The sequence below is a fragment of the Nestor notabilis genome, unplaced genomic scaffold, assembly GCF_000696875.1.
Source record: "Nestor notabilis isolate BGI_N333 unplaced genomic scaffold, ASM69687v1 scaffold34961, whole genome shotgun sequence".
Lineage (NCBI taxonomy): Eukaryota > Metazoa > Chordata > Aves > Psittaciformes > Psittacidae > Nestor > Nestor notabilis.
The window spans coordinates 4,203-15,109 of NW_009914866.1; the positions used below are offsets into that span (position 1 = coordinate 4,203).

Consider the following 10,907-nt stretch of genomic DNA (forward strand, 5'->3'; position numbering starts at 1 on the left):
TTGCCTTTTATTCTCCAATTCAGGTATTACATTTCCACTGGTTTCCACCAGGATTGTGCATGCACCTTGACATGTTCACAGAAGTTCCACGATACAGAGTTTCACAAGTGGGACAGGTCCCTACAATTGGGACACCAGGGTGACAAAAACAGATTCTGGAGAATTTCCCACTGACTAGGGTGGAGAGAACATAATTACCACGTCGTAGCACTACAATGCCTCATAATAAACACAGAATAGACTAGATCCATTTATCACAAAAATCACAGAAAATAACTGATTAAAGAATATCTCTTGTATGTAAAATATACATTTGTAAGATATAATTTTAATACACCTTTTATAGTTACTGATGTTGGGTTTGCAACACTGAATTTGAAGGGAAAAAAAATTAAAAACCCCAAAATAGACTTGCTGCCAGAATTTTATTTCTCATAATGCTTATAGTTTGAGGTAACAATGAAAGACTGTGTGCTGTGAACAAAGTCAGTGATGTTTGTCTGCAGTCACATTTCTGTTATCAAAGTGAAAAGTATACTTAAGACTTGGCATGTACACTAGAATTCATACAAATATAGCTCATGGCAAACTGAGTACTTATGCAAACCTATTCTGTTCATATTTGTGACCATTGCAAAATATACCATTATTATGACAGAAGTCAAGACAGATGTACTTTACATCACTATCATTATTAAGTGTGTGTCTTTGTATGATCCACAGCACAGCTTACTGCAGGAACCAGGAAGTGGGAACAGGGGTGTGGGTCTTTGCATGGAGCCTTAGCAATGATGACTTGAATTCAGCTTTCCTTGATACAGATAAAAACTGATATTCCATGCACACACATTTTATTTACAGCTGACTCATCAACAGTGACTAGTCACCCCTTCATCTGGCAGCAGTAATTACAAGCAGTCTTTAATCTTCTTTAACAAGCTCTACTTCTCATGTAAGTCTCAGTGACCTCCTCAAGGCGTGAGTTGTTTATCAGGGCCCATTCAGCAGCAGCAGTCTCTTTCCAGTACAGTCCTTGGTATGGCTAAATTCCATTGTCCCTTTTTCAGCAGTCAAAAATCCATGATAAATTCTGTACAACACTGTAGTTAATATAACAGCAGCACCAGATATTATATTAATTCCTTTGCCAAAAGCTGTTTGCAATTATCTCTCTATTGACAGTATTTTACCAAAACTAAATCAATGTACATCTCTAAATATCAGAAATGTATAGTTTGATAAATACATTATTGTACAAGAATTCTGACATGCAGGTCATGCTATTGGGCTAGGCTATATACAGAAGAACATGTTATATGCTCAACAGCAATATTTTTCTCCCTGACAAAAAATAAAACACGACAATCAGATATTATTCAACAATCTCAAGGATCTCTTAAGGTTGTGGTTGTTATGGTCTTTCCTATGGAGTCCTAAAACTCTACAGTTTAGGGCATTTTTTCCTCACCAGCCAGAACATCAAATCTGCCATTGCATTGGTCCTGTTGCATAAACAGAGGTTAATATTGAATGAAAAAGCCGCTAGAGGAGATACAGTTTCAAAACTGTAATGAGTGCTGGTTGTTAGAAGGAAGATTAATGCAATAGGCAACCAGTCAGTACTGTAAAGCCACTGCTAAATCCCACTGGAAAAATCTTCAGAGTGTTCACATGAGTTAGTCTAGACAATATTAACTTGCATTTGAAAAATATATATATTTGTATCTATACACATAAGTATAGTTCATATGAAAAAAAAAAAAGGAGAAAAGGAGAAAAATGTCCTTAGTTAAGCTTAAAAGATGGGGGCATTTTAACAGTATCTCTGTGCTTTATGGAGACAGATGGAAAATACAGTAGACAGGTTGCAAAACAGACAGACAAACAACATATAGGACAAAGCACCTCAAAAAAGACTGACTGAAGAAATTTGTGAAGCTCATGAGCCAGAGGTATAAGGCTGATCAAAAATCTGACTTGAGAACTACTCCCTTCTTACAGTAGTACAAAAAAGCCCCCAATAGTCTTCTCAGTTTTACTTGGTACTCAGCCTCTGAAAAGGTTGAAGAACCCTGGAGTAGAGAAATCACTACAGTACCAAGCAGCACTTGCTAGCTTAAAATTGCAAGTCTGGATGGCGTTTACCTTTCTTGCATGTTTTGTGCCTTCCCCAAGCCATTAAGAAAGAGATCTGGCTTCTGCTTGCGTGTAACCAGTAATGACAACCTCTTTGCAGTTATCTGTGTGCAAACAACCGGAGACATTCAGAACTCTGATACAGCAATCCAGTACCAAAGTAAGTTAATCACAAAATAAAGCCATTTATAAACAAGTAGATTATTAAAAAATAAAGGAAAAGGTTAAACAAAGAAAAACAATCCCACATGCAGACCAGTTTATCAGTGCTTTCATTTCAGCAGGAGTGAGAACACACATCCAGAGCCCTCTGTGGTCTCCACAGTCGGCAACACTGCTTGTCAGATGATGGAGACAGGATGGTCCATGCAAATGAGCAGACCCTTCAGAGCAGACATCTTCAGAATGGATTAGAGTCACAAGAAATGAAGGTTCAATGAAGTGACTGATAATTAGCTGGAAGCACGTTATTTTAAGTAAATATCCCTGAAAATATGTTTATTTATTGAATATACTGGCCAACAGCATCCACTAACTGTCTTTTTATTGCCACAGTAAAGTCGAACCATGTAGTAGATAAAAGGAGAAGCACTACTTGGGTAATCTTTAAAAGCTAAAATAAAAATCTTCAGCTACCCAAGTGCCATTTCTTACTACTGACAGTTATTATCATGCAGGTGTTATACCGTATTTGTGGAGCCTATGGTTAAAGCTACATTTATTTCCAATATGTAGTAAACCGTATTTGAATTAATACTATGTAGCCGATTGATGCCATCTGGTTTACAAGATGGAAGGGATGGGAGACCGAGAGCGCCTTAGAGGACAAGGTGAGCTGTAGGGTGATGTTACTGGAGACAGTCGCAGAGCATTGCCTGTCAAGCCAGCTATGTTGTTTAAGCTTCGAGATTTTTCATAGCCTTGTATGAGAAAATGCACAGACATCAGTTGAATTCAGCCAAAAAAATAGACAAAGACAAACAATACAATGTAATGTAATCTGAGGAGCTATCTGGGACTCAGAGGGTTTCTGCCTGCAAAAGAACTCAATGCTGAGACACATTACTACCAAAAGATAATAATAGATAAAATTGTTTACAAATTGCCTCAGCTACTGGGTTACTGGGTGAGCTATCTGGCTAAGCATAATCAAAACCCCATTAAGACAGACTATAAAAACTGTTAGAATTATATAATCTCTGCTGAACTCAATTCCTAATAAAGGGTATTTTTTTCTTTAAAAATAAAGAAAACAAACCCCAGATAAGTTGAGTACAGTATGTGTAAATCACTTCTGCAGAGGATTGAATGATAATATGCAAAAGAAGCTCCATCCTCAGAAATATTAACCCTAACACTTTGTGTCTAATGCTAAAGTATAATAAGATAGCATATTAAAGTATAATAAGATAGCAGAGTTTGACATATTTGTAAACACCTCCTGATTGGCAAATTTAAAACACCATATTTGTGTTCCTTCTCCAACTGACTCAAATGAAATAAATGGTATTAGTCCACATAGGTAAGTAGTAAATAATTAAGCATTAAATGAGGCAACCACATAATACTTCACAATTTGGAGAGAACATTGCATTTGCAGAGATTTCTATTCAAATACACTGTGAGCTCTAGCTACTTACTTTTTGCAGCATATAGATTGTTTTCACCTCATAAAGGCTATGCTGTAAAACAATGGAAAAGCATTGCTATTCACTACATCACTATCTTCATACTCAAGGATCTTCAACAGCACCTGAATAAATCCACTTATGAAGAAAAGGCTCAGCCTATCCGCCTGGAGGAAGATACCAGCAAGGAAATACAATGAAGATGGATCTGGATAGGACCTCACTGCTCAAGTACATGGATACTGATTCACTGCAAGGTTGAGAAGTCCCATTGATTTCAATGGCACCACTTATTTCCTTGAAGACAAGTATGCATCGAAACATTTGGTAGTTTAAGACATTCAGGTATAAAATGCTTACAGTGAAATACTAAGGCTTTTCCCACAGAAACTCTAAAATGACAATGACAATACAGCTAAACATCACACTGGATGTTACCAGACAGAGAGTTGTTAGCATCTCCAAGAAAAAAACATATTTTACGTTCTCCCCTAATGACAATTAACATATTTCTTATGTAGTCAGAATTGCATATAGTAAAACTATAAGCAAATGTATAACCTCATGTCTGCTAAAATATTGTGCAGTGCTCTCTCCAGATTGCAAGGGCAGGCTAGACTGTGATGATTCACAGGCTTCTGATACATTTCAAAACCAGCCTCCAGTTTCTGAGTTTCTATCAGCATTTACACGGATTAGAATCATGTTTGAAAGGGGAATCAAGGGGAAGCACAATGCTAGTGTATATATTTAACCTCCCCTGTAAACATAAAGCTTACAAAAAAAATCAAAATAATCAGGTAGCCTTTTATTACACAGAAAGTAGGAAAGTATTTTTAAAAAATATTTTTCCTGCAACTTTTCTAATGATAAAAGCAAAGAACTGATACAGGAAAGTGGTAAAGATGATAAATAAACCAGGAACAAAAAATAAAACCCAGATACACAAGATGAATAAAGGTATTATTCCAAATTGGTACTTTCCAGGTATTTTGGTGGGGTTTGGATCAGCTCTGAAGCAGCGTCATCTTAGAGATGGAAATAAGGTGCAAATGCAAAAAAGCTTAAAATAAATGATAATTGAACACAACCAAGACACAAAAAACTAAGGTACCAAAAGAAAGGGAAAAATAAGATGAAAAAGTAGTAGACTTGATGTATGAATTAAATTCAAGAATTCAAAATCATCTGGATGTTACTCAATAAGGGTTTCTTCTCATGAGCTAACCTCTCTACTCTATATAAAATAAACTTGAAAGCCAATGGCTTAAACATTTCAGCTTAGACTAAGGTTATCATTGGGGCCAGTTAAAAAACATATTTTTCATTGAGAAACTGTCAGGTTTGAACCCTAGCCCTATTTTTCTAGTAAAATCTATGAAACAATTTTCTCTTGAATCTAGATTTTTAAATGAAAATGTTCAGGTGATCCCAGTATAAAATATATTTTATTGTTATATCATAAATATTATTATGCTTATATATGATTGTTACATGTTACTTTTTTTATTGTTATATATTATGTTCTGTTTCTTTAGTAGCTGATGGGTAACTTATTATTTCTGATCTGTAGTAATTATGGTTACTGCCAAGTGAACAGCACTCAAAACATTTATACTAATATTCCTAAAAAGAAGTCAACAACCTTATCTTCCAAGATGCCACGGCAATCATCTGCCTTATTCAGGTCTTCCTGACCTCCTCAAAGACTGGACTCTTACCATTAGATATATTTTAAATAATTCTAGTTGTTTAGAATAGAGCATGAGACATAGACCCAGTGGAAAGCATCTTAAATCTGTGCAAAAACATGTTTACCATGAAGTTCCATTTAATCTAAGCATTTTATATGGGAATATGTAAACCACAGGAGCATAGAGGCAATCACACTCTTTACAAATACCAGACACATTGAACTCCAGCTGCATATCTGATTCACAGGTTTAACCTACTGAGGTCATGCTTTTGAAATGTAAAAAGAGCATTTGAAGAATAATACAAGAGAATTTCTTTAGGGTCTATAGCTGGCTGGGACAGCCATGTTTGCTGAACATAAAGCATGGTTTAAAAAAGAAGGGGGGACATGGAATGGGGGGACAGCAGAAAAATCTCAGCCAGAAATATTTGTCCGGGGCCACATGGCTACTGTATACGAACTCTGAGGTGAATGACTGCACATCAGCACTCAGGAATGTGAAACTTCTCGGAATGATACAATTTGCCAAGAAACCAAAGCAATTCTTATCTAAGGAAACGGCAAGACTTTTACTGGCACTGCTGATTTTGCAGCTATGCTCTCAGGTTATTAGGTTTGTAGCCACACCATTAGTCACAGGGGTGATACATATAACGACAGAAGGTTTTGCAGACTTTGCCTGGGGAACCCAATCCTACTGAACAGTGAGTAATGAGACTTGAAGAGGCTGAATAACTAGAAAGACATTTTTAGCACCTTGCAAGATCAAACACTGTTTACTGTAGTGAATTCTGGCAGGGGTAGAGAGTTACCTCCTAGCATCACTGGTGTACTACAAAGAGGAAACATTTTGTGGCACTATAAACTCAAACTTTTCTTTGAACACATCTAAACAGCATTTCATTATATGCTTTGCTGTGTTCAGAACAAAAATGTCGCCTACTTCTGACATTTCAACCTTTTAAGTGTAATTTATTCAGCTGTAATTTTTATTGAGTTATTAAGTGCAGCCCAAAATTAATAAATAATTAATTTTTCTTTTATAATGACAAATGGCATTGAGTGATGAGTGGCTGAATGAGCAAGGTTTGAATTGCAGGCTTTTCCATTAAAGATAACAGACAAATGAAGACACAGGTGAAATGAGAGTCCAACATCAAGCACATTTGTGAAGACTAAAGGAGATGAGTTTCTAAAAGGAAAGCAGGAGAAGAATGACTAAGAATAAAGAAAAAAGATACATTGTGAGCACAGTGTTTCCTTTTAGAGCATTGTGCACATCATTTTACTCTGATTGCTTTTCACAAACACATTGCTGAGTAACCTTTTATGATCTAATGAAAGAAGTCCATACCTTTCCTGATCCCTCCATCAGTAGCACACGTGTAATCACCTGTTGTCAGTAGGAAACATGTTCCCCCTCTTCTGTTTTTGTCTCTTGTACTAGAGCGTCTGATGGGAGGGAGCCTTTCACCAGGTGAGAGTGGCTGCTCACTTCCTGCACTGTCTTCACCTGATAACACTGGTTAAAGCACCATGCCCATTTACAGACAATAATGAATGAAGAAATGAGACATCACAAAGAGCTTATGCTGAATGCTGGATATTCCCATCACTCAAAAAATAGTTATAAGGTAAATCATTAGAAGAAAACAAGATTGCAATTTACCATTAATCAGTACAAAATGGCAAAAAAGTATACTTTCTATTCAAGGACAATGATCTTTTGACTTCTCTGTTCTTTTAAAACTCCTATAAAGTTATACTAAACTAACATGAAATAAGAAATAACCAGATCAAGGCTCAGTTGGTTGCTTATGTACTGCAAATTTTCAGGGTACAGTCAGCCTTGGATATTTCAAACAAGCATTTACAATATTGGCTATCATTTTTTGCTAAACAAGAGGTCATGTTAGTAATTTTTGCTTAGAATATGTTGTTTAGTATGGTTTAAAAGACAACCCCTCCCCCAGGGGGGCTAAATTTTCAACATTTGGCATTAAAACCTGTTTAATGACACACTTAGTTTTCATTTCTATACTTCTCACACTTGGCACTGCTTGTCATCATAAGAACCCAACGTTAAACACTGTCTTTGGTCTGTAGTTTGTTTTGTCAAACAGCGAAACTCTTACCTCTCCTGATTTGGCACTCCCAAAGGACTCTTCTTAAAAATTATCTACTATTTCAGATTCAGGCCACACTTCAATAAAAAATTCTCTGCTCAGAACAGCATATAATAGATAATGGCATGTTATAGACTTTAGCTTTACCTTTGCATTTAAACCTGCACATGTGTTTTTATGAAGTGGTAATGCAAAGGGCTATATTCAGCCTTGAAGTTTTGCACAGAATTCCTAGTGATGCTAATAGCTCTACCAGAAATAAAGCTACAGTGCATGATGTGAACGGTGGCACTACGGAAGAGAAAGTTAACACTTTAAAATGGCTCCTTTTTGCATATTTGCTTCCTCTCTAACTTCAAGGATTATAACACCTTGTAAATAAAGCTGCAGACACACAAAAGTGTCTCTTTGCTTTGATCACACTGAGCCTTCTCCATGACGGAATACATTTAGTGGGACCTGCTGGCATGAAAAACCTGTTATCATTAACATTTTGAAGATATCTGGAAGTGTGTATCAGTCAAAGCGCTGTAAAACTAACTATATTCCACCCACAGTGTGAGTCCTTTCAAGGGTTTCCATCCTCTTAAATATATTTAGGATGTTCAAAAAGCTGTGTGAACTTTGTCTGCAAATGCTCACTTGGAGACTGAAACCGAGCTTCTTTAAACATAAATGTTATTCAGTAACAGAGCAACAGACCAAAGATGGATATTGTTCAGAGACTGATTTTCCAGACTCTGCTTTGTAAAAAATAAATTTCAATTACTGAATGAGAAAAGTCAGGGGTGGTTTTGCTTTTATTATTCTTTAGCAGCTTTACAGCTTTAGTCTACTGACTGGTACGTGAGCTTTGTAATCAGATTGTGCTTGGTTTAAGAATAAATACTTTCAAAACCAAACAAAAAATCCTTGCTGCTAAAAAATTTGTTTCAGTTATACTGAGAGGTAAAATTTACTCTAATTGAAGAGACATGGAATACAGGGGCAGAAGCTATCATTTGATATGCATTTTCATAATTACATGATTAGCACGAAATACTCCTTATCCATTATTTGGAACTCTAACAAATAAGATACTATAAATCATAAACATCAACACTAATGATGATGATGCTGCTAGGGGCTGTCATTTTCATTTTTCTTGACAAACTTTACAGCAGCTATTCTGTTATCATTCAATTAGTAGTAAATATCATGCAATGTTTCATCTAACACAGACAAAGGAGGTTCTTCTAGCCAGGGAAGTGGAATGCCAAATGGAAAGAAAGCTAGAAATATAATTTCTTCTTATTTCCTTTGAGTGCTGGGCTTTTGATGTAAAGCACCTGCTCCTTTTAAATGACTGCTTCTTTGTAGGATCTTGCTTAACAGGCCACGATGTGGCACAGGCAAAGCTGACACAAGAGACAGACACTGAGGCAAAACACCATGGAGTCCAACAGGGTGGGACACGGTGGCTGCTCAAATAGTCACAGTCATGCAGAAAAAACAAGAAACATCCATACGACGCAACAAACAACGGGCAAAAAAAAAAGTTGATATAAACAGAGCAAGCAAAACTGTATAGACCAGCTACATAGAGGTTTGGGAACATCACTATACCTATTTTATCCTCTATAAGACTGACACACGCAAACACTGGAGGGGAGAAGTGTGGGAGCTACATCTTCTCCTGGCAGAAAGACTGGCTGCTTTCTGACCCTTATCAAACATACTGGTCTATAAAGTATTTTCAGAGGACATGCATTTCCAGTGGGGTCCTACCTGATGATCTGTTGTGGTCCATCAGCTGGTTGTCCTTGCCCAGGCAGATGTCACCCTGTGTGCTATTGCAGGCCATGTTCAAGTCTGTCTTGCAGAAGGTGGGTGAGTTGGCTTGAGGAGCAGGAGGGATGTGCTTCTTCCGCTTCCTTGGCAGTTTCTGCTTTGCCATGGCCAGGGAGTAGTACATCCCAAAATTGTTAACTATCACAGGCACCGGCATGGCTATGGTGAGCACCCCTGCCAGCGCACACAGGGCTCCCACCAGCATGCCTGACCAAGTCCGTGGATACATATCCCCGTATCCCAGTGTGGTCATGGTGACCACAGCCCACCAGAAGCCAATAGGGATGTTTTTGAACTGTGTGTGCTCACTCGCTGACGGGTCATTAGGCTGGGCTCCCACCCGCTCTGCGTAGTAGATCATGGTGGCAAATATCAAAACACCAAGTGCCAAGAATATTATCAGCAGCAAAAATTCATTGGTGCTGGCTCGCAGAGTGTGGCCCAGCACCCTGAGGCCCACAAAGTGCCGGGTGAGCTTGAAGATTCGAAGAATCCTCACGAACCTTACCACCCTGAGGAAACCAAGCACGTCCTTAGCAGCTTTGGAGGAAAGCCCGCTCAGGCCTACTTCTAGGTAGAAGGGCAGGATGGCCACAAAGTCAATGATATTCAAGAGGTTTTTGATGAATTCAAGTTTGTTGGGGGAAAAAATAACACGTACTAAAAATTCAAATGTAAACCATACCACACAGACTCCTTCAACGTATGTCAGGGCAGGATCTGTCTCGATTTCATACTGCAGCACAGCTTCCGTCCCATTGGTGACCAGCTCAGTTTTGTTTATAATCGTATTGAAAGCCTCGTGTGTTTCCAGGCAAAAGGTTGTGATTGAAACTAAGATGAAGAATAAAGAGGCAAAGGCGATGAACTGAAATGAAAAGAGGGAAGAGACATGAGAAACACACAGCTCTTCTCATTAATACTAACAATGTCAGTGATTATTATAAATCAGTACATCTTTTACTGCTTCATCCCCAAATGATTCACAAATTCATTTGAATAAAACTTTGCATCTAGGCCAGAGGAGAGAAGCAGACAGTTCTCACAAGTAATCTTGGAGCAGGAAAAGCCTTGGTGATTCATAAAGTGGAAAAAATTCTTTAATCTGTGCTAATTCCATTCAATTGCCAAGGTACCTTAAAACAGCCCCTATAGACACCATCCACAGCAAGATTTAAGGCTTTCCACCTCTCACATAGTGAAAAATGGGGCTGTCCCTAATGGCCTCGAGATTATGGTTCAGGAAGTCACACCTGGCCTGAAGGATAATCTCAGAGGGTCCTAGTGACTGATCCAAACACCATGTTTCCTTTCATCCATTTTCAAGGAATCACAAGCACAGAATGTGTACTGACAGAAAATGCCTTCTGTGTTACACGTACAGTTGGTTGCACAGCCTGTTATCCTCACAGTCATCCACTGCTCATACTCTTTAGGCAGGACTATGAGTATACCTAGAAGAACCTCTCTTTCTGCAGTGCCAGAGCTTTG

At 37.9% G+C, this 10,907-nt stretch overlaps 1 protein-coding gene across 1 annotated transcript; it reads right to left on the reverse strand.

The window, feature by feature from the left end:
- Positions 1 to 431: 431 nt before the first annotated feature.
- Positions 432 to 10,325, reverse strand: KCNC2 (potassium voltage-gated channel, Shaw-related subfamily, member 2; the record flags this gene model as incomplete). The annotated part of the gene is made up of 3 exons (XM_010023844.1): positions 432 to 1,100; positions 6,815 to 6,982; positions 9,354 to 10,325. Coding segments are annotated over 3 exons (1,250 nt in total), but the record flags the coding sequence as incomplete, so codon positions are not given.
- Between the last annotated feature and the right edge of the window lie 582 nt (positions 10,326 to 10,907).